The 25881-nt window shown below is 29.8% G+C and overlaps 1 protein-coding gene across 1 annotated transcript; it reads left to right on the top strand.

Annotated features, from left to right (window-relative positions):
• Positions 1 to 12904: 12904 nt before the first annotated feature.
• On the top strand, positions 12905 to 14906 carry LOC112289373 (anaphase-promoting complex subunit 11). The gene is made up of 4 exons (XM_024534533.3): positions 12905 to 12984; positions 13199 to 13231; positions 13834 to 13952; positions 14384 to 14906. Exons 2-4 carry the CDS (start codon positions 13218 to 13220, stop codon positions 14500 to 14502), a joined length of 252 nt encoding a protein of 83 aa, XP_024390301.1. The 5' UTR covers positions 12905 to 12984; positions 13199 to 13217; the 3' UTR covers positions 14503 to 14906.
• The last annotated feature ends 10975 nt before the right edge of the window (positions 14907 to 25881 follow it).

Here is a 25881-nt window from a genome sequence, read left to right as displayed (position 1 = left end):
TTTTTTTAAGAATGGTTCCAAATTGATGTGTAATGAGAAATAGAAATGAGCTTTTAAAACAAAACATGGGTCACGTAAAATCATGCTGATGTGTGAATTTTTTTTAAGTATGTATATAAATTGTTTGTGAAACAAATACATGTAATAACTTGCATTATTGAGCCCATTAAGTAGTGTTATGTGCCATATTGAGTTTATATAGAATTAAACTTCTAACATTCAAGTTGATTGAATTCGTTTCATTTCTTTGAAGCATTAATAATTAAGATATTCCAAAGATAAAAAGTCATATTCAGAATATTTCTTTGCAATAAAAGTACGAAGAAAAAGATTGATAGTTTCTATTCTGTATCTCAGTTATTTGATTTGATTTGATTTTTTTGTTTTTATTTTTATGTTTTAACAATGTTTGTTTGCTTGTTTTCTTTTATGAACACATTATTATTTTAACATATAATGGCCATTTTTAAAAATTATTCAATTAAATATTAAACTTCATTGATGATGGAAGAAATCAAAGAAATCAAAGAAATCATCCAGTTAACAATTTGTAATCTTTAATTATCAACACACAAGTATAAATCCTTGTTACGTTTCTTACAAGATACAATACATAGTCTTAAAAGTTGATTCAGAACATTAGATGAAAATTGTAAAACAAATTCAAGAAATGTAATAGGAGCTTTCGGATCATCGTTCAAATACACAGTGCTCGGCACGATGCAGCGGCACAAGCACGCATTTCACACTGGGAGGAGGATTGAGATGCTCACCGAACCAATTCCATTTGTCGCATGGGATGGGTCCTTTCTGGTGACGAGCGATGTGAACCCGTGACGCCACTTGGAACCCAAAAGTGGTGGAGCTTATGGAAATTGCGGTTCTCGTAGGATGGCATTGATTGATGGGCCGGGTTGAGGCGGCGCAGAAATCCAGGATCTCGGCACTTCGCTGTGGAATTTGCCCTTGAATCAATCGTTTTTTGACTTCTTTGTTTATTTTCGTTCACTGTAAAGTAGGGTTACTGCATCACTCCAGCATGGTCAGAATGCCCGTGTGATCACGCAACACTGATTCACGCCCTTTCATTGAAATTGCTTGCACCCAACATCGAGCAACAATTCCAGCTGGCCGCCTCCCATCTTCACCTTCTGTTTTTTGCTTCATCTTTTTACGGAAACAATCAGACAAACGTCCTTCACAGCGAAACTACTTACACAATTTGGGAGGGGCAGTTGCCTATTGTGTTGTCCCGATTGCCACACCTTCCTCTCACAATAGCCTTTGCTTGTTTGCCAGGCAAAAGTCCATAAATAACTAACTGCTCTCAAACTAATTCCACCTCGTGATGTCTGTCATCGATCCAAGCGGCCGCGCTCGTGACTCCCCGAAGCTTAACTTTCTTTTTTTCTCGCAACTCGTGGCACCTCCCGATTAAAAGAATTTTTTTTTGGCATCTCAGCGTCGCTTAATCGCATCGGTAGGCTTTGCAGACAATTTCGATGCCGATCTGCAATAATCACAAATCCGAACTTGATTTTGTCGCTGAAATCTGAAGTGGGATTGTTTGTGCGTGCGTGCGCGCGCGAGAGAGAGCAGTTCGAAGTGAGCAGTTCGAAATCTCGCAGCTCCAAATGTAAGAGGAATTCATCCAATTGCATGTTTTTATTTTGCGTTGAAGATGCAATATCACCACTTCAACATCCCGCGTTGTCTTTTTGCCATAGTTCGGCGATGTATCGTTTTAGGAAGTAATGCGGGGCTTGATACTATTGCTACAAACAAATTATATGTGTACTCCACATATTCATATATACTCCACATTGGCTTTTTTGGTATTCTAATTCTAAATTGATTTATTTTATTTTATTTTATTTTTTAATTTCAACTTATATTCTCACATTGGTTTTATTTGATATCTTATTCTAGGGTCAAAGTTGGTTTGTTAGGTCAACTTGTAATAGTATTTGCATCCACCTATTTTGTTCCAAATGTGCATGTCATGTAAAGAGATTTAAGAAGGGTTTATATATTATAAAGTTGTTTTGGATGAAAGTTTGTCTTATTTATCACTATGAAAAATGTATTAGTAATTTATGATTTTTTTTAAATATACAAATTTATATTTTTTATGTAGTTTTGAGAATTTAAAGACTTTATATTATATAGTTCTTTAGTTGTCAAGATTCTTGTAATTTTAATGTTTATCATTTAGTAATATGTTTGTCTCTCTCTCTATATAGAAAGAATAATTTTATTATACTATAAAAATAGTTTTGAAGTATACTAAGAATTATGATAATGTCACTAGTCTTACAAAGAAACTAATTGATTTTAAACTAATCAAGATAATGTTAGATTCAATAGTTGGTACAAAAAACATATTTGCAATAAAATTAGAATTTGGGTATAAAAATTTATTTATAATTTATTTATTTTAATTCACCAATTTCTAATCTAAACATGTTTAGATAATGATATTTGTAGCTACATTTATTTTTTGTTCTTTCTAAATGGAAATGATTTGTGGATGTTGTTTTGATTTTATACAAAAAAGAATATGTAACTAGTGGTTTGATTTTATTTTCACACTAAAAATGTATAAAAGATTTGTGGCATATTAGCTTATAGAATGATAGTTGATACTAATAAGTATAATTGATTTAGAGACAATATGAGTATAAAAATAACACTATAAATATGAATTGCAATAATTTTTGATTTTTTTGATGGATAATACTTGTGTTAATCTACTAAAGATGATTTTGTGAATTAATTGTGTACTAATAGTAATTGGGTTTGAAGTGATATACTTGCATCAATTCATTGCATATTTTGTACTTAAAATAACTATCTTTATATCATATTAAGATAACTTCTATACTATTTTAGATATTATTTTTAAACATATCTTTTGTTTTGATAATCATTTAAAAAAATATATCAAGTGCCACAACAATATCAATATATTATCTAAGTTTTTATTGATACACAACATACTAATAGGTGACATCCATAGTGTTTAGTTTCTTATTAATTTTAAAGAAATATATTAGTACTATTATTTATTAGATGATATAATTTATCTTTATGATTTTTATTTATTTATTTATTTATTTATAATCCATAATTTATTAAAATATAATTTATTTATCTTTAAATGAATAAACTAATTCTCAAAGATACATAATGTACAATTGGACTTATATAATTAAATTTTGGCCATATAAGAGCATAAATTCACATTAAGATGTTATACTTTTTTTAAAAATTTTAGAATGTAACAAATACTAATAAAATTAGCATAAATTCAAAAAAAATGTAAGATTTTATTCTTAATTAGATTACAAAGAATCTTGACATTTTAAGATTTGATAGAAGACATTTATAAGTTTAAAAAGTATTATAATTTTAAAATAAAATTATTAAAATAAATTAGTCCATTCAATTACAATCTATGATATACTATTAAATAAAAGACTTTAAAAAAATAATTTATACGACACTATATAGTGTATAAAATATACCATTACAAAATAAATGGTCCACATTTATTGCTACATTAGGCATTTAAATTATATATTGTCATAGATATACACTTGTAAATCAATAATTATCTATATGATTTAGATAAAAATAGGTTAATTCCATAATATCTTCTATAGTAGTTTCCTAGAACCTTTATAGATGTTGCTTTGACTTTAAAGGTATCTTTGATTGATTTTTTAGGTTAGAAACCTGGTCAACAAGTTGGCCGTGTACAACACATGTTGGTAGCTTGAAGAACAAGCTAACTATGTAGCCAACATATAGAAAACTTCCTATATAAGTTAAGGCATGTGTCTTGCAAAGTCACCTCATATTAGAGGTCCTATTGAACATTTCCACATAGTTCATAGTTAGATAGTATATATAGAAGTAAGTGTGAAGCAATCTTCACTTTTGTCAATTCTTTTCTTGATTCTAGATTAAATTTAAGAGTCTCTAGCTTCCTTATCTTTTGAAAATAGCCATTTCAGTTTCTTTTTAATATACATACTATTATATTGCTATTTTTTCATTTTTCTTTTAACACAAATTTATAGGTTTATGCATCTTCTTCTAGTTCATGTCTTTGATAGATTGACAAGAGTACACTTATAATATTAGAGCTTTGTCTTTTCTTGATTAAGAGTGGATTACTCTTTTTTTCTTGATAAGACATTAGCGTATTAGAAGTTGCGGATTACCCTCTTCTAAACTAATATCATTCTTAATATCTTCTTTGTTCTCAAGTCTCCTCTTTTACTTCTCTTTAATAATATTAGACATTTATTTTTTAAGTTTTATCAAGATAAAACTTCTTGAAATAAAGAATACAATAGCACAAATACAAGAGCAATTGAGGAAGTTAATGCTAGAGATGCATCAATTCAATTTACCACCACAAGGAGCAAAAAACATGGCAGGAAGAGAAGACATAGATATGATTGGAGCTGCTTCAACACTACATCCAATCATTTTTTTTCCTACAATAGAATATCCTTCCAGTATTAGAGAACCAAGAATTGCCTTGCTTAAAAATTTTGATGGCACAAGATCCAAGTTTCAAAGATTTATCAATCAAGTATAATTTTTGATTGAACTTCAACTCAAAAGCTATCCAACTCTAAGATCACAAGTTAGATTCATTAGTACACCTCTTTCAAGTTCAACATTATCATAGTCTTTATCTTTTCTTGAATGACGAGATCCAATATTCGATAATTTAGAAATTTTTTTAATAGAATTTTGATCCATGTATGGAGAACGTGATGTAACTCATATTGTAATCAATAAGATCTATATTTTATTAGAAGACAATCAATCCATAATATTATATGCATTAAATTTTGACAACTTACAATTGATATCAAGTGAAATGATGTTGCATTAATTAGCCAATTTCTCTATGGATTATACTATGAAGTAAAGAAATTGATGGTCAACTTACATGATCCTCAAACATTGAGTCAAGCAATTGACTTTGCTATGAAGTGTGACAATCGACTTTTCAAATTTTGATCTGAGAATCGAACAAGTAGACCTCAACATTACTATAATTTAATGGCAACACCAATATGTCTTCAATACATACATTCAAAAGTAGACAATATAAAAATTGATGCAATACTTTTCAAACCTATTATTGAGCAAGAAAAGACTCATCACCATCAAGAAGGATTGTGCTTATATTATGGAAAACCTAAGCATACTGCTCAACTTTATCCAAAGAAGAAGCGTAATTATAAAATAAAGAGTAAAAATATTAAAGAAGACAATATATCAAAAAACTAGTTTATCCAGCTATAATAGAGACCATATAGCTGGAACCTTCTATAAAAGCTAATAAAGGTCTTATTCTTTCCTCAAAATCCTCTTCTTGTTTTATATTAAATATTATTTTAGGACCTATATATTACAAAGTCTCTACCTAATTAGATTTAGGAGCCTTAACATCTTTCTTAAATGAAGAATTTACTAAAAGACTTAATATATTTTTAGTAAAGAAAACTAAACTTATTCATATAGAAGTCATAGATAGTCACCCGTTGTCTTCTGGAGATGTTACTCACAAAATCCTTCCCATAGAAGTAATAACTAATGGTCATAATAGCTTTGTGGTATTTAATATCATTAGATCTCTCTCTAATCTAATTATTTTAGGTTTATTGTGGTTAGAAAAATACAATCCTTGAGTAGATTGGATTTCTTGTATTCTTGATTTTTCTAAAAGTATAACTAAGAGTATAGTTAATTAAGTAGAAAATCACAAGTCTAGTACAATTAAATCTATGTTTATAGATGCAAGAGCTTTCTTGCATGTTGCAAAAGAAATATCACCTACTGTCATTTATGCCACACTCTTTCTAATGGTGCAAAGACTTTAAGTGTTATTCCAAGTCAATATTAAAATTTTTAAGATGTATTTGAAAAAAAAAATATAAATATTCTTCCAAAACATTGTTCCTATAATTGTTCAATTGACCTTCAAAAAGGAATATAACAGCTATTTGGACCAATCTATAATTTATCACAAAATGAGTTGGCTAAAATCAAGAAGTATATTAAAGAGAATCTAGCTAAGAATTTCATACGCCATTCCAAATCTCCAGTAGGAGCCCCAATTCTATTTGTAAAAAAAAAAGATGGATCATTACAAATGTATGTTGATTATTGAAGACTCAACAAGATCACCATAAAAAAGAAGTACCCACTACCTTTAATATCTGGACTTTTTGATCAGTTGAATCAAGCTAAGATCTATATAAAAATAAATCTATGAAGAACATATAATCTAGTACGCATAAAAAATGAGATGAATGGAAGACTATATTTTGAACTAGGTATAAATATTTTGAATATAATTTCATGCTTTTTGGACTCATAAATATACCAATAACTTTTCAACATTTTATGAATGATATTTTTTGAGAGTTTTTGGACGATTTTATTGTGAAGAATATGAATTTCATGTTTGTTGTGTCTTACAAAAATTAAGTAATAGGGGCCTCTTTACTAAGATAAAAAAAAGTGTGTATTCTATTCTACTGAAGTTGACTTCTTAGATTACATCATTTCAAATGATGGACTTATGATAGATCCTAAAAAAATTCAAAAGATTATAGATTGGAAGATCCCAAAAACGGTCCAAGATGTCCAATATTTTTTGTGATTTATCAATTACTATCAGATCTTCATCAAAGACTTTTTTCAAATTGCAACTCTACTTACACGTTTGACTTGTAAAGACAAACTTCAATGGAATCAAGTAACAAAAGTAATATTTGAAGCTTTAAAAATAACTTTTGTTTTTGTACCAATCTTATATCATGTTGACTTTTCTAAGGCATTTTTTATGGAAATAGATGCATCAGACTTTGCTTTGGATGCCAAATTATCATAAATGGGAATAGATGATAAACTTCACTCAATAGCTTTTCATTCCACAAAATTTTTAGCAGCCAAGATTAAATATAGGATCCACAACAAAGAACTTCTTATAATTATGGATTCTTTCTAAAAATGGCATCATTATATAGAAGGTACTTCTAGTCCAGTTACCATGTGTACAGATCACAAAAACCTTGAGTATTTCATGTTAGCTTGTATTTTGAATCGTTGCTAGATTCATTGGAGTATGTCTTTGTCAAGATTTGAGTTCAATATTACTTATTCGCTAAGAAAACAATAAGGTTTGTCGGATTCCCTTTCCAAATATTCTTATCTTATACCTAAAGAAGGACATGTAGCTTTTGATCAATAAAAGATAATTTTATTGAAGCCAAAATAATTTCATCTTTGAGCACAGAAATCAACATTGATTGTTGATTCAACTTTTTTTAAACAAATTCAATCATGTATGTCTTCTAATTCTCTTATTCATGATATTAAGAGTATTTCTTATAAGTCTTGTGATACTTCTAAGTTTGAGTTCAAGAACAATGTAATGTATTTTGAAGGATGCCTATATGTGCCAAAAAGAGAAGCACATTTACATATTCTTCAAGCACGTCACAACTTTCTAATAACATGATATTTTGAATACAATAAGTCTCTGGAGCTAATATTTAAAGATTTTTAGTGGCCACAAATGTAGAAGGCTATAAAAGACTTTTTTCAATTATAGTACATTTGTTCACGGTCAAAAACTCCTCGGCATTGACCTTATGGACTTCTTCAACCATTATCTACTCCAAAACAACCATGGTCTTCTATTTCTATGGATTTTTTATAAATCTTTCAATCTTACGATCGTGTGATTTTATATTTTTGATAGTGGATCATTTTATGAAAATGGCATATTTTTTACCATGCACAAAATCTATCACAAGTGATGAAACTTTCAAGCTTTTCTTTGACAATATCTACTGATATCATAGATTGTCAAAAGATATTATATTGGATAAGACAACTCAATTTGTATCAAGATTTTGGAGAATTTTTTTTAAGATGTTAAAGGTAGACTTAAAGCTTTCCTTGGCCTTTCATCTTGAAATTGATGGATAAATAGAGCAAGAAAATCAAGTTTTGGAGCAATACTTAAGGTGTACTATTAATTATCAACAAGATGATTGAAGAACCCTCTTGCCATTAGTAGAGTTTTCTTATAATAATACGATGCATTCTTCTATGCAATAAAAACCTTTTTTTGCCAATTATGGTTATCATCTATGATTTAATACTTTTGACTTTTCAAAAGTTGGTAATGTTATAGTAGAATGTTTAGCAAATCATTTGTTAGAGCTATATGTAATAATGAAGGTGCAATTAAAGGAAGCTCAAGAATGACAAAAGATCAATGTGGATGCCTATTAAAAGGAACAACCATATTTCAATGTAGGTGATAAGGTATGGTTGCTTCTTTGTAATATGAAGACTACTTGTCTTTGTGATAAGTTGGACTACCGTAGGCTTGGACCTTTTCTTATTTGTGGACAAATCAATCCAATTGCTTATTGATTACATCTACAAGAGGCAATGAAGATCCATCATGTCTTCCATATGTCTCTTCTCGAATCATACAAGACTATGAACATAGCAAGAAGAAGACAAGCTTTATCTCCTCGTACAGAAATGGACAATAATGAAGAATTTGAAGTAGAAGAAGTTTTAGACTCAAGGCAACACCAAAATAAATTAGAATATCTTGTCTATTGGCACAAATATGATATTAGTTAATGCACATGGGAGCCAATAAATAATCTTATAAATACAACAAAGGTGGTAGATGCTTTTCATTGACAACATCCATTTAAATTAAGATGAAGAATAATAAGTCTTTGATATAAAAAAAATAAGGTCTAAAGAAGATTTTTTTTTTTTTTTTTTTTTTTTTTTGTAGCCTTTTTATATTTGTGATACTAAAGAAATAGAGAACTAAGAACCACCAGATTCAATGCAAGAGTTTTGATTTGCAGACTTACTAGATGAGACATTGTAATTGTTACAACCTTTAAGATGATAAAATTGAGATGATGATCTTCAAGAATAACATATCTTTTCTCAAATAGATGGCTAGATACAATGTGTTTGATATCATAACCTTAGAAGAGATTCTCGATGTTTGCTGATTTTATTAGAGGTTGGAACTATACTTAATGTTGTTTGAAATATTTTATTTGAAAGAAGTTAAGAAGGCCTCAACAACGAGCAAAGAACAGGGTGGTTTTCTTGCCTTGGTATGAGACATTGTCGATGATTGAGAGGGCCTATGAACTATCTTTGAAGAAAACTAAGATTGGAATATGTGGCAAATACGATTTGCCGCATTTTGGATTTCTTCAACAAATGAAGAATGCTCCTCATAGAACTCATTGTTGGGGTAGAGAGAGTTTGCGTCAAGAAAACGTTGAGCTTCTGGCTGTCACTTATTACTCAATCAAGCTTGAAAATAAGAAAAGCCCTAAGTTTATATATTATTTTTCCCTTTTTGAGTAATTACACCAAATACACAATCCTCAAGTAATCCATAACTTCCAAAATATGATAAAAATCTTCTAAAACCTTGTTTATTCTTATGTGGAGATTTTTCCGAACTTCAACACCTCATATCTCTTAATCTGGCCATGCAAAAAAACTCAAATTTTACATGAGATACTGATGTATTCTTATTAACTTTTACAACAATTTTCAACCTCAAATTCATTGAAGATCTTGAGATATCTTGAAAACTCTATCAGTCACTTCAAACCCTTGTCTTTATACATCTGCGTGCAATTTTATTCATATCTCACAAAATATAAGCTCAAATGTCTTGAAATTTGTATGTAGAGCTTTTTAATACAAAATTTTACATTCTCCAAAAAGTTTGAGCCAAAAATTCGTCCGAAAACTCAAGTTATGTCTCCAACCATTACTACAAACAAACCCGCTTACTTATTGCTTTTGATTTGGAAGCGCCGCCTTCAACTCCTCACAATTTCTTCATATAAACTCCAAAAGAAATAATTCTTATGTATAAGATGTAGGCCTTGAAATCGCCGTTCCAGTCGCATCTTCCGATCTTCAAGAGCTATTGTAAAACTCCTCGTACTCTCAAAAGAATAACCATATGTCTTAAATAAACACCTTAACTTCAAATGGCTATAACTTCTTCACCCTAATTCCAAATCCTCTAATTTTTGTACACAAATTGTACCCCAAACCTTAAACTTTACAACCTTAGCTTTTAATCTCTAAATGCCGTCTTTGAAGTTGTCGAAACCCTTCTTAAGGTCGAGGGCAGCCTCTTAAAGCCCATTGGGCATGGTATTCGACCAATAGGGATGAAGTTTCCTATTCCTTGCCTTCATCCGACCATGCCTTGCTTTCATCCCTCTCAATTAGCCTCCTACTAGTTTAGATTTTCATCCTTAGGTTTCCACCTTCTCCCAAGGCTTCATACTAAACATTTAGGTCCTATATATATATGTATATATTTTAATGTCAAAATCAAAAGAAGTAAAGAAACAAAGTAAAGTTTCTTATACCAACTCCTTTGAATTTAATCTACTAGCCACTCTAACACACATCTAGATTTATCTTTATATAATATATTTTAACTAATTTTTACATACTGTAAGCATTTATAATATGACATTGTCCTTAGAAGGAGGGATAATGCTATGGACATAGATATGTTAATGAATAATTATTTATATGATTTAATTAAAAGTAAATAAAAGTAGGTTAATTCCATAATATCTTCTCTAGAAGCTTCCTAAAAGCTTCATAGATGTTGCTTTGACTTTATAGGTATCTTTAATTGACTTTTTAGGATAGAAACATGGTCAATAAGTTAGCCATGTGTTACACATGTTGATAGCTTGAAGAACAAGCTAACTATATGGCACACACATAGAAAACTTGCCTTGTAAGCCAAGACATATGTCTTCAAAGTTAATACATATTAAAGGTCTTATAGAACATTGCCACATAGGGTCCTAGTTAGATAATATATATAGAGGCAAGAATGAAGCCCTCTTCACTCTTGTCAACTCCTTTCTTGCTTCCAGTCTAGATTTAAAAGTCTCTAATTTCCTTGTCATTTGGCAATAGCCATTCTAGTTTTCTTTTAATATACATACTATTATATTGCTATTTTTTTACTTTCTTTTTATCACAAATTTTCCAAGTTTATACATTTTCTTCCAATTCATGTCTTTGACATATATATACATGTATCTTTGTGGTTTGGTTTGAAATTACATATTAATTCCTATGCTAATTATCTATTATATTTTTTTCTATTATTTTAAATATATATGTATATATATATATATATATATATGACTTTTATATTTTTAGGAACTATTTTATTTAAAAAATAAATATGCAAGGAATAAGGATTAGAATAAAGAAATTAAAATTTCGAATTTGAAGAGTTATTTGAATTATTTGAATTTACTCAATTTATAAAGATTGAGACTTTTAGAAATTTATGATATACTTAAATTTTAAAAATAATAAAATTATCTTTTTTAGAAGATATTTGTATTTCATAAATTAAATAACATGTTTTATCTATAATAAATTTAATAAAATTCTACTCAATAGTTTTAAATTTGAATATCTGATAGAGTTTGAAACTACTTTAGTTGAATAATATTATAAATTAGTTTCATAAAAAGAAGTTTTAATAGAATATTTATTACAAATCTTATGATGAAGTTTGTTGTAGAAATGTTCTTTCAAGCAAGTAGATTGCATAAGAATAAATTTCTTTTTCTCAAACTCAAGCTTTTTTTTGTATTCATGGTCAATATCAAATGGTCTGATAACTGTAAAATAATTCCTATCATATTTTGAAAGTTTTTTTTTTTTTTTTTTTTTTTTTTTTTTTTTTCCATAATACCTATCATATTATGAACTTGTTAGGTTCATAGTACAATTGTTCACAAAATTGTTGATGCTTTATCAACTTTATAATCACACAAATCTAGGTTATTTTTATTTTTGTTTTTATTTTTTTCTTGAAGTTATTTTAATAAGTATTAAAGATCTGCATATAAATATGCTTAAATATTAAAATTATTTTAAAACAAATGTATCAAAGAATATTAATATTTCACTTTAACAACACTTTATATCCTATTCTTCAAGTTGAAGACTATTCAAATATGATGTCAACCAACTTCTTATGGAACATTAACTCTTTTTTTCCTCCTTGCACCTCACCTTCTTCTTCCATATTTCTTCTTAAATGGGAGATTGTCACCTCACCTTATTTTTTGTAATATGTCATTTATAAGAATAAAATAACTGCAAAATGAAATAAACTCGCAAGCAAATAAATCCTATGAAATAAATCTTGTTTTTCTTAAATAACCATAAACGATTCAAGTTTTTGGTAAGATACTATGATGTATTAATATGTTACAACACACACATATATATATATATATATATATATATATATCATGAATTAATTAAATATCCTTGTTAGGTAGACATAATTTCACAAGTTTAATGAAAAAAAGCTTTTTCAGTTTTTTTAATGCTAGAAATTGAATCTTAATGTTCCCAAATTTAACAACTTTCTCTGAAATCCCAACTTTTCTTTCTCTACGCATACAAATCTACCCATCTACTTATCAAACAATCATGTGAGATTCACCCACCACACTATTTTGCTTTCATTGGAGAGGAAGATAGTTTCGACGTTTTTGTGGGTGTTTCCATGATTTCTATGCGACGTCGTCAAGGTTTCTCTGGAATTAGAATCCACGCCCTTGTGGGTCTCTGACGTCGATGAGAATCCAGTCGTAAAGTGTGGAATGCTCCGTTGTCTTCTTTTTCTTCTTTTTCGTCGTCGACGGGGTGTTTCTCTGTTTTGAAGCCGGTCCTTGCTGCATGCACTGGATAAAGAAGAATACAAAAAAAGCACACAACACAACAGAACAGAACTACCCTCAACAACGACGCAGTGATCGCCACGAGAAGTTGAAGCAGAGAGCCGTGACACCATGAAAGTCAATATTCTGAGTATCCTTTTTTAGGGATTGGTGATTTGTGGGTTTGTTTGTGAATGGGATTTGAATGCGGCAGGGATGTCTGTGATTGTAGAATGCTGAAGTGGGTGGGTGGGGTGCGCTGGGATCTGAATAGTAAGTAGGGTTGTTTGTATCAGGGGCTTTGGTGGTGATGATGTTGAACTGCATTGCATTCTGTAATGCGAGGCCTTGACTTCTCGTTTCCGATTGCGCTTGCGCTGGTGGATGCTTGATACAGAGTGAGTATAGCTTGAACTTCTCTCACGTCAATTTCTTGCTGTAATGTCTATATAGCGACGTTATTGATGAATTTGAGTTTCTTCCAAGCATTCTTGGGTTTTTCTGAGCATTTTTTTTTCGTTTCTTCGTTCACTATTGGCCCGGGTTGATGTTGTACTTTTATTTTACCCCCATCAGTGTCCTTCCAAGCTAGCACATTTTAGGATTTGCGCTGACAACCAAAACCAATTTCTATATGACGGGTAGTTATCGTTGGGTGTCGCAACTATTAGTGCCAGTAAGCACCAGAGGGCGGGGAGGAAGACAACGTAGACATGGTCTTCTTTATTTCGTGAATTTAGGTTTTATTGCTAATCTGTCCACGCAAGCCAGTTTAGAGTAGAGCAGGGCTCGATAGGGTACTCAACGGGGGGTTTCATGTCTACATCTGCGTCGCTAGTTAATTCTCGAAATCTTTTGAGGTTTTTGAATGTTTGAATATTTACACGTTACCTGAGTAGTACCTCATAAATCGATTGTATTAGATTGGAGCGGAAGGACGTGAGAAAGCAAGTCAATCGGTGTCTCATTTGTAAGCAATACCTTGACTGGGGTTGGGCAGATGGCATGCTGTTGCATCGTGGACCTGGGACGCGCACGATGATGCTTGTGGAATATGTCGTATGGCATTCGACGGATGCTGCCCCGACTGCAAAATGCCTGGCGATGACTGCCCTCTGAGTACTTTCCTGTCTCTTGCTCTTTTTATTTTCTTCCAACAATCCCAAATCAGGACTATGTAATACTATCCGTTTTCTCTTCTTTGGTCTATTTCGTGTGCTACCGCGTGCTGTATTTTGACCTAATTTAAGCCCAATAAGCGCCAGAAGGTTTGCTACAGTGGTGTTTGCATGCCAGGTTTTACACAGTATTGAAATGCATCAGCTATAACAATTCGCAGCTATTCTTAAGGAATTCTTTTCTTGTACCATAGCTCGCATGGCATTGAAACAGTTTTCAAGTGGGAACTATTAGCAGGGGTTTTCGTTCAGTTTTTTTAATTAATTAATTGATTATTTTTTTCTTCTCCTTTTGCTGTAGAGAAAGCCAACTGTTCTCTTCTTCACAACTGGGTTTGACCAGGATGCTAATACATGATGTTTGCTTGGCAGTGTGGGGAGCATGTAATCACGCATTCCATCTGCACTGCATCTTGAAGTGGGTGAACTCCCAGAGCCCGCGGCCTCAGTGCCCAATGTGTCGTCGGGACTGGAAATTTCGAGCAGAGTAATACCGGATGCACAAGCATTGTCATCAAACCTTGTTATCCTCCGAACAGCGTCCTGGATAAGTTACTCTTAGCACATCGGTGTTTCGTTCAGTAGATTTGCACCCCATATGAAAGGGAAAAAAGAAAAGAAAAAAAGAAAACATTTGTGTTGTTTAATTCTCACAAATGTTTAATTAGATGTTTAGAAATTCTGAAATGTAGCTGGTGTTCCGTCTTCTTGTCTTGATCCTTGGATGGAGTGCACCCTAGAAGGCAAACTGGCAACTTTGGCTGTTGAAGTTAAAAAAGACCAACTGACGAGGGAACAGGTGCTAGAACTTTGAACGTACTTGAATTTCTTGATCATCGTAGCATGTCTGCAGTTTGATCAAATTCTGATATGAAACATTTGTTGTGGTTTTCCAGTCATGATTCAGTTATATGTAGGTTGTGGTGGCATTAGCAATAATCTAAATTGAATATTCATAAAATTAACAATGCAACAATAGAAGATTTTACAAAAACTTGTTTAAATTCTAAATATCTAAGAGAATTTAATGAAAGATAATCAAATACAATATAAAATACCAATTAATGCATTTGATATCAATTCAAGTCTTTGTATACAAGGTAGTCATAAAAATTTAAAGTAACTTTTATAGTGTAACAATAGGTGTATTTTTCTACTCTCTAATATTCTATATGTATATATATATATATATATATATATATATTTAGGAAATTGATAAGTTGAACCAAATATCTACTAAATTTATCCACCCAATATTATTGGTTGAAGATCAAAACATTTTTTCATTGATTTTTGATCAATGTGGATTTAGCAGTAGAGAATGATGGTTAGGATAAGTGGATCAATTTAGTAAATACTAGGGTCAATTTAACAATTTCCTATTTTTATCATCAATTTTTGTCAATGTGCTCTTGATTTTTGAAGATCTTTTATTTTATTGTGTGTTTGTTTTGAAACTAAGAGCTTCTTCAATTTATATTTGTATAGTATTGATTATTGAGGAAAGATATTTCTTTATTAAATATTTTTTTTATAGATTTGAGAGCATTATTCATATTTTAGAGAATGCAAAAGAATATTCTTAATTAGTTATTAATTTAATTAATTATTTATCTTGAATTTATCTAAATATAGAATAATTAATTTGAAAAGAAAACTAAAATAGTTGTTTTTGAGTTTTGGTTTTAGTCAATAGTACCTTTAAAAACCATGGTTAGTACAAGATCTTAGTATTATAATTCAAGTGATACCAATACTTATTAAGTACAATTGAATTATAAAAAAAATAAAAAATAAAGATAGAAAATAAAAACAATTTTATAATTGAGTTTAGAAAAACTCTTATTAGAGCCAAATGTAGATAAGATCAAAAGAAACGTGCAAAAGATTTGCAGTAGATTAATTATAGAGATATTGCCTAACAACAACAACAAAAATGGGACGCAATAGTAGTTCAAATTGTAGAGCAATTGCATAGCAAAGATCATCAAGTAAAAGTAAAAGCAATCTAATAAGAACATTAGATAAAAGAAATAGCAATCTAGTAAGAAATTGATATGGATTATGAATGAAATATGTCTATCTAATTATAATAAAATATGAAATATATTTATTTAATTGTAGAGCAATTGCTCAATAACAACAAGGATAGAAAGTAATCTCAATTAAACAACAATGGATCAAATTTATAGAAATAAATAGGATGAAAGAAAATATATGGAAGAATTGCATGCAAAACACCAAAATATGAAATACCTTATATTTATTCTTAAGAAATTGGCCAACAATAATGATGGGCATGAGAAATAGTGGCTATTGGACATCAAATATAATACATTTATATAAGTGAAGAAAATAAAAGAAAATATACTAAAGAGTTGTATGAAGAAGCAATAAAATATAAATTATTTTAGTCCAATTGTATAAATGATTTGTTGATATTGATAAAAGATAAAAGAAAAAACTACAATTAGACAATAAATATAGCGTATTCATATTAGTGAAGAAGATAAAAGAAAATCTTTAAAAAAGCTACATTGTCTTGAAAGGATAGAAATTGAATGTGCCTATTATGGTGCATTTTATTAGATGGAAGGAAAAACTATACAATTATCAAAGAAAACATGCCAAGAATTGATATATGTTTATATAGAAAGGTAAAATTCTTGCCTCTTCAACCTTAATTATTAAAAAATTAAGAAGTAGAAATGTGGAATTTGGAAAGATATATAATTCTTCTATTAATACATATTCAAAGTGCATGGAATATATTTGATATCTTTCAAGTCTTAATAGAAATTATTCAATATGTTCAATATATTAATATATTTGAAACAATGATTGCAAATCAAAAGTATTTAGAGATCACCAATGCACTACTTTTGAGATAGAAAATTTAGAATAGACTTGATTTGGTTGCAAGAGTTTTTGAACTAAAACATAATGCATTGATGGAAGATTTATGCAAGCACAACATACCAAAAAATGTTGTTGCAAGAATCCATTGTATTGTATTTAGAAAACATGGTCTTTTGCATATATGGTAATTTCTATTTTTTGATTGAAATAAAAAAATAAAAATATAAGTTGATGTTAATAGGATTATTTGTGCAAACATCTTTTGTAAAAAAGAAGATCTTTTGTTATTTGAGACCCTTACCTCTTGCATGGTTTATGGTCTTTTTGGACCTCAAAATCCACATACTTTATATATAGTAGATTGAAAAATATCAAAAAAAATATTTGAAGCAATATCAAGCTGTGACATCAATAAATTAAGATAGAAATATTCTATATTAAAAAAATGATAATAAAAAGATATGTAATGATAGTTGTAATATTGTTACAAACATATATTAAAAATATATATATATATATATATATATATATATATATGTAAATACTCCATTAATATTAAAGATTGTACTTCTATCTATATTAAGAATTATATTCATAAGTATATTTATAAAAGACATGATCGAACTATAATATAAGTAAGAAGTGATAATAATGCAATTAAGTGTTATATTGATGCACAATGGATTAGAACTTTTAAAGAAGCATGACATTTGTTCAAAATGAAAATGCATGAAGAATTTCTAAATATGGTTTGATTGGTACTATATTGTTTTAGAACATATCAAGTAGTTTTTGATCTAGATGGTGATGAACTTAAAGTCTTAGCAAAAAAAAAACAAAAACTAACAACTTTAAAGTCATTATTTGAAACATGTGAATTTATTAACATTCTTTGATAATATATGTATCAAAAGTTTCTACAATATCTTTGGTCGAACAAGAAGACAAAGAAGTGAATAATAAAGTATTGTGGATTTTTATGTGGAAGCTTATACTTTTTTAATTCTATTGCAAGAGAAAGGTTTTAGCTTTGATTTTTTTTAATATTGTACATAAGTCTTGCTCATTTAAAAAGTTGTATAATATAAATAAAATCCTTTATTTGTCTTTCAAGAATGCATGCTCATAAATGGAATTATTAGAAGAAGCTTCTATAATGCATATAAAAAAGTAATTCAAAATATTGTTTGTCATTATTTTTCTTTGATATATGTTTGCACATTTAAAGAAACTAAAAAATAACTTTAAATTTTTTTTTTGTAATGATGTATATTAACAATTGGCTAAAGATCAAGAATCAATAATCCTACATATATATATATACAATATTATGGACTATTTTTTCTTTAAATTTTTTTTATGAATAAAATAAACACTAGCTGATTTTATACCAATGCCACAATAGAAAAAAATTAGATTTAGAATGGTACAAATTGAGTGCTTACAAAGCATATGACATGATATTGTAAAAAACTAAAAAAAATTGTAGAATGTTGTTTCTTAAAGTTAAACAGTGAGCACCTCATTGAATATTTGGATTAATTTGATTTGATCAATAATAATCTTCAAAAGATATATTTTTTTAAGATTAGTAAAAATTGATAATTTTTTTGTTTATATTATAATAATAATAAAATTTTAAAGTGAAGAAAAGATTGTATTATGAGTTGTTTTTTTTAGAATTATAATATAAATTTAAAATGGTAGTATCATAGACATATATTTATTATAATTTTTATTTAGGTAATATGAATAAATAGAAGTAGATAAAAGTAGATTAATTTTATAATATCTTCTAAGAAAGCTTTTTAAAAGCTTCATAGATGCTTCTTGGACTTTACAAGTGTTTGTAGTTGATTAGTAGCTTAGGAGCTTGGCTAACAAATTAACTCATGCCACATGTATTAGTAGCTTAGGAAACAAGCTAACTATGTGGTATCCATATAACAAACTTGCCTTGCAAGTTAAGATACTTGTTGTGTAAAATCAACAAGTTTTAGAGGTTCTATAGAATGTTGCCACATAGCTACTAGGTAGATAGTATATATAGAGGCAAGAATAAAGTCTTCTTCACTCTTGTCAACTCTTTTCTTGCTTCTAGTCTTGTTTCAAGAGTCTCTAGTTTCCTTGTCTTTTGGCAATAGCCATTCCAATTTTCTTTTTAATATACATATTTTTTTATTTCTATTTTGTCATATTTCTTTAAAAACATTTTACTTGTTTTTTTGCTTTTATTAAGTTCTTGTCCTTGACAAATTGAAAAGAATACACTTACAATATTAGAAGTTATATATTACCTTCTTCTAAATTGATATTATTTTTATTATTTTTTTAATTCTTAAGTACTTTCTTTTACTTGTCTTAAAAAATATTAGATTTTTTTTCTTAAGTGTTATTATAAAAAAGCTTATTGAAATAAAGAGTACAATAGTACAAATGCAAGAACAATTAAGAGAATTAGTGCTTACAATACATCAACTCAATTTACTGCCACAAGAAAGAATAAAAATGACATAAAGTAGTATTAGGGATAAGAACTTGATAAAAGTAAATAAACAAGTATAACAAAATAAAAATAAAGAAGTATGTATATTAAAAGAAAATTAAAATGGATATTACCAAAAAGCAAGGAAATTAGAAACTCTTGAATCTAGACTAGAAGTAAGAAAGAAGTTGATAAGAGAGAAGAGGGCTTCACTCTTGTCTCTATAGGTTCTATCTAATATAGACCTACGTGACAATGTTTTATAGGAGCTTTAATATGTATTGACTTTGAAGACATATGTCTTAGCTTACAAGGCAAGTTTTCTATGTATATGCCATATAGTTAGCTTGTTTTTTAAGCTACCAACATGTGTGGCACATGGCTAACTTGTTGACCATGTTTTTAACCTAAAAAATTAATTATAGATATCTATAAAATCAAAGTAGCATCTATAAAGCTTCTAAAGAAGATATTATGAATTTAACCCACTTTTACCTACTTTCACCTACTTCTATCTAATTATATAGATAATTATTAGTTTATATATGCATGTCCATGATATTATCCTTCCTTTTAAAGATAAGTTCTACAAGGAATGGTCATCATTTATTGAAAAAATCAAGTTGCAGTGAATTATATTTGCTACATATTTTAATCTTTGTTCTCTTCGAAAATGGTTAATAAGGCCTCTCAATCATCAATAGTATTCCATATCATGGTGGAAAGACCATCCAATTATTTGATAGTTATTGAGGCCTTCATAACTTCTTTCAAATAAAACATTTAGAACAACATTAGGAGTTGTTTCTACCTCTAATAAAATTACCAAACATTGGGAGTTCCTTCTAAGGTCATGATACCAAATGCATTGTATCTTGCCATCTATTCGAGGAAGAACATGTTGTTCTTGAGGTTCTTCATCTCAATTTCATTGTCTTCAAAGTTGTGACAATTACAATGTCTCATCCAGTAGGTCACCAAATGAAGGCTCTTGAGCCAAATATGTTAATTATTGGTTCTCCATCTCCTTACTATGACAAATATAAAGAACCTACAAGAAGAATAGAAAGTAGAATATTATCTTGCTTAGATTTTTTTTTTTTTTTTTTTTTTTTAAATAAAAAAAAGTCTTCATCTTGGTTTTAATAGATGTCATTGATGTAAAGCCTCTACCTTCTTTATTATATTTATAAGATTCTTTTTTGGCTTCCATGTACGTTCTATCATATCTACTCTAATGAACAAGATTTTTCAACTTATTTTGGCACCACCTTGAATCTAACACTTCTTCCACTTTAAATTCTTCATTATTTTCTACTTCTATAGGAAGAAGTGGCACTTGTCTTCTTTTTAGTATATTCACTATTGTGTATAATTCAAAAAAATATGTAAAATATAAGATGAATCTTCATTGATTTTTATAAGTATAATTGATATACAATTAGATTGATTTATTTAAAAATAGAAAAGGTCTAAGCCTATGATAGTCCAACTTGTCATAAGGAGAAGTAGTTTTGATATTACAATAAAGTAATCATACCTTATCACCCACATTGATTTATTGTTGTTCTTTGTAATAGACATCTGCAATGATCTTTTGTTGCTCTTAAGCTTTCTTTGATTACATCTTTATTTTTGCATATAGCTTTGACAAATGATTTGCTAAATCTTTTGCCATAAGATTATCAACTTTAGAAAAGTCAAAAATATCAAGTCATAGATGATAACCATAATTGGTAAAAAAAAGATATTTATTGCTTGGAAGAATGTACCATATTATTATAAGCAAACTCTATCAATGGTAAAAAAGTTTTTCAATCATTTTATTGGTAATTGATTGTATACCTTATATACTACTTCAAAACTTGATTTATATGCTTTATTTGTCCATCAATTTGAAGATAAAAGACCAAAGATAGTTTTATATCTATCTTTAGAATCTTGAAAAGAAATTTCTAAAATCTTGATATGAATTAAGTCTCCATATTCAATATAATATTTTTAAATAATCAATGATATTGATAGATATTATCAAGAAAAAACTTGGCTATTTCTTTATTTATAATAGATTTTGTATATAATACAAAATATGCCATCTTTGTAAAACAATCTACTATCACAAATATAGAATCATAGAAACTTAAGATTGAAAGATTTGTAATAAAATCCATAGAAATAGAAGACTATGGTTGTTCTAGAATAGATAATAGTTGAAGAAGTCTATAAGGTCAATGACGAGGAGTTTTTAATCTTGAACAAATATTACATGATTGAAAAAAATCTTTGATTGCCTTTTATATTTGCGGCCATAAAAAATCTTTAGATATCACTTCTAAAGTCTTCTTGTATCGAAAATATCTAACTGTTAGAAAATCTTGGCATTCTTAAAGAACACATAAACGTTGTCGTGTTGTAACACGACTATATGGTGAAAATACAAAAGAAGAAGATTTTTATTAATAATTAGTCATCTTGAATGTTAGTAATAACGGCCAATTCCAGTGCCAATATTCAAGGGTCAGTTACTGTCATCCCGTCGCAGTCAATCGAGGCATACTTACCAGTAATGAAATGCTTCATTTAATTCCAATAACAGGAGTCAGTAGAAGAGGAAAGGACTAATTCAACATTGAGTGAGCTTGATGTAAAGGACCGATCTGACCCAATTATGGAGATGTCCAACCCAGGTCCTGTTACGACTTCTTATCCAATATGAGACCTGACTCGATTGACAATCCAATGATGTTCCAATACGGAGACTTCGGCTCTGTTGTAAACTGTTTCATCGGTTGGACCAATTCAGGAAGTCCAAGGCAAGAGGATTGGACCGCATGGAAAAAAAGCTCCGTCGGTTGGATTAATTTGGGAAGACCGAGGCAGAAGAATAGGGGAGCAGACTTACGGAGGGATTTTAGGAGAGAGAGGATTTCATGTCGTTTGGATCAATATTGGATTTGGAGGGATTTTCAAAGCGAGTGATGTTCTCTATGATTTGAGATCTTCGAGAAATAAAATCGATTTACAAATTTTTGGATTTCGTGATTTTTGTAGCATTTTTATGGATAAAAATTTAGAGACTTATTGGTATGCTTGTTGTGAATGTGTATAAGAGGTTTGAGGTCAATCGAATGGCTAGATCGATACATATGAAGGTTTTGTGAGCTAAGGTCTTGGAATTTAGGGTTTTGAGGATCAATAAGGTTTTCTTATATATCTAGCAATCTGTAAGTTAGATTGGAGAGATTTTTAGTTTTATCAGTAGAAGACTTGATTTTCTATATGTAAATAAAATTTAGAAGCAATCAAATGGTGGAAAAAAGAGATATCGGTGCTGGAAGTTGGCATCAGATTGGAGAAGGAGAGGCTGGCCAACATCCGAGCAAAATTTTGAGGTCATCAACTAATTGGACCTTTTGTTGCAATTTTCTTTTACCTTCCACAGTTAGGTGCCTGGTGCATTCTCAAGCAAGACTTCACATAATACGACATTAGTAGTGAACTCGACGTGAAAGCTTGAAGTAGGAGGTATTAGAATTTGTTTATATTCATTCTTATTATGGAGAATGAGATTAAAAATTTTGAGGAAGTTTCTAGTGGAGTTTTTTCTAAAGGACAAGGTGTGTGCATGGATCCGTCCATTGCTAGTATATTTCAAGCCTTATCATTATCTATGTAGTAACAACAAAGCAATGATCGAAAGAAAGCTTTAGCAACCAAAGCACTGCAAGCAGTGGTCAATAAAATTGATGAATTTGAAGGAAGGAATATTTCAAGGTATTTAAGATGTTATGTTCGAGAAATAGAATTAAATCGGGTTTTTGAGAAGAAGATGGTTGAATTGTTTGGACTTGCCACGATACCGGAGATAAGAGAACATATTACATCGATTATAGATCATTATGGAAATTCATGGGAGATTTTTTTGCGTGCATTAAAAGATGAATATTTCTTGAAGGACACTGATCGTGTTACTAAGAAACTATTTCTAGAATGGATTGAGCGGCCTAATAAGAATTTACAAGCAATTGAGCTACTAAGGGAGTTTGAAAGGTAGTACTTTCAATTATCGAAGGTAGAAAAATTGATATTAGAGCCAAACAAGGTTGAATTATTTTTCCAAGCTGCTGATGGAAAATTACAAGGAAAATTGGAGTTGCTTCTTGAAGATACAGAAGAAGATGAAGGATTGACAATAAAGTAGAAAAATATTGAAAGTGCGGTGGGTTTGCTTGCAAAAAGAGAAAAGAGGAAGGATAGGAGTAATATTCCAAAAGCACTACAAGCACCTAAAATTCCAGTACATACAACATGACCAACAATGCCTGCTATTCAACCTTCAATATATTTACCAAAGAAAGGAGATATGGAGATGGAAGAAATTATACGAGGAATGCGAGATCTTCAAATCAAATTGGCAAGATTTGAAGAAAATACTTCTACAAATAATTTGAAGAATGTTTCAAAACAAAGGTATGTACAAAGATGTATTTGGTGTGATGATGCTTTGCATACTAGGAAGGATTGCGACGAATTTAATAACATGATATGGCAAGAAGTTATTTGCTGGAAAGATGGAAAGATAGCATTAAAAGATATGAAGGTTCTTCTTCAAATCAATTTTGGCAAGGGAGGTATGAGAGCATTGATTCAAGATTACTTAAAAGCGCATGAAATAGCAGCACGTGAGAGTACAAGTTATGGTGCTAGAGTAGATGATGACTTTGGTAGAAATATTGAAACTAGTAGATTTTGGTCTTCTGCCATTTCTACTCTGCAAGAAGGAAAAATGCCTCGGGATGTATTATTGAGGATTGTAGCTACAATACGAGGCGCAATAGGGTGGAAAGATCCTTTTGAGTCTCTTTTAATTCATATATATATTGCTAAGAGCCAACATGAAGCCTTGATGGAAGAAAAGAGATGAGAGAATTTTGATGATACGAGAGAAGAAAGTTCTTCTAAGAGGCAATCTCGAGGAGACAAGGCTCGAGAGGCAACTTCACAAGAATTATTATTAAATGACTCTTCAGCATCATTGGAAGAAAAAACAAAGGAAACAAAAGATAAGGATAAATCGATTGCTTATAAGCTTCTTTCTAACATTGAAGCAGCAATAGATTTAAAAGGGGTGTTGAAAGAACGTATATTAAATACTAAGGTGGAATTCACATTGAAAGAAATTTTGGGAATTACAAAGAAGGAGTTTCATGATGTTATCATTGACAGCTTTAAGCAAAAGAGACAACTAATGGATAAAGCTGGAATGAGTCATGCTATTGACGCAAGAATATATAAAGGTGACGAAGAGGTTGTTAATGGTTACAAGTATTCAACAAAGAAAAAAATGGGTATAATCAACGAGTACGTTTCGAAGATTATAGTAATAAGGACATGAAAGCTTCAAGCCATTATACTCAAAAGCATTGGGCAAGGGCAACTACTAAAGTATTGGTGAAGGTAGGAGATATAAAAGAACCAATTGTTGCTTTGGTTGATCATGGTTCTGAAATCAATCTTATGTCTAAAGTTCTTTATAAGAGGCAAAAATGGCCAATTGATATGGAACATGGATGTGTAATACGAGTAGCTAATAACACATGGAGCAAATTATATGGAGCTTCTTTAGATGTTAAAACTTGAATTGGAGATGTTACAACAAAACAATATTTCTTTGTTCAAGATACAACATCTTATCCGTTGATTTTAGGACAACCTTATATTACGGCAACATGGATAGAAATAAAAATACTTGACAATGGTTCTGCTTATGCAAAGGTATGTAGTGAAGATGGGAGGAAAGCTGTATAATTTCTAACAATACCTCCTAATTGTGAGCAAAATCAAGATAGATTGCGGGAAAAATCTTTATCGAGGATTCTTGGAGAATTTAAGGACTTTAGAGAAATACCACTATAAAGTAGGATTATGGAGGTACAAAAGAGGAGATACTCTCGCAAGATGTAGGTACCTTTGTCGCTAGTTTTATTGATATTTTAGACATTGAAAATATTATGTATAAGCAGGTTGATGAACTTAAAAGAAAAGAAAGAAAAAAATTATATAGTATTAAAAGGGAATTACACAAATTAGGGATAGTAGAAGATGATGAGAGGATTTCCGGTATTTATGAAGAAAATAGATTGGAGGATTCTTTGGAATTGATTGTGTCTATTGAATTAGGAGATAATGACAAGATTGTGGAAATTCATTTGAAGGAGGTTTATACTATAATAGAATCTTTTTGAGCACCAAAAGTTATTGTAGAGATAAAATATAAAATAGTAGATAAAAAGGTAAAATCTGTTGCCGGACCTATTAGAAGATTCTAGGGAACAAATAGAAGAAGTATCAAAAGAAGAGAGTTTAAGAAATCTGAAGAATATTGGACATTGGTTTACAAAGGAGACTTTTGAAGAATTGAATATTGGATGTGATGGTTCTTTATTTCCAGCAGAAATCAAATATATTAAAAAAATACTTGCTAAACAAGGTAAATTGTTTACCTTTGAATCTTGGAAAATAGGAT

Source organism: Physcomitrium patens, chromosome 12 (assembly GCF_059467195.1).
Source record: "Physcomitrium patens ecotype Gransden chromosome 12, ASM5946719v1, whole genome shotgun sequence".
NCBI lineage: Eukaryota > Viridiplantae > Streptophyta > Bryopsida > Funariales > Funariaceae > Physcomitrium > Physcomitrium patens.
The sequence above is the reverse complement of the archived record's forward strand: the minus strand, read 5'-3'. Positions and strand labels throughout refer to the sequence as shown.

Bases quoted from the DNA above. Each gene is read 5' to 3' on its own strand.
- LOC112289373 (XM_024534533.3), top strand. The intron at 13,953-14,383 runs GTACTTTCCTGT...TTTGCTTGGCAG, and splicing joins TGGCGATGACTGCCCTCTGA to TGTGGGGAGCATGTAATCAC.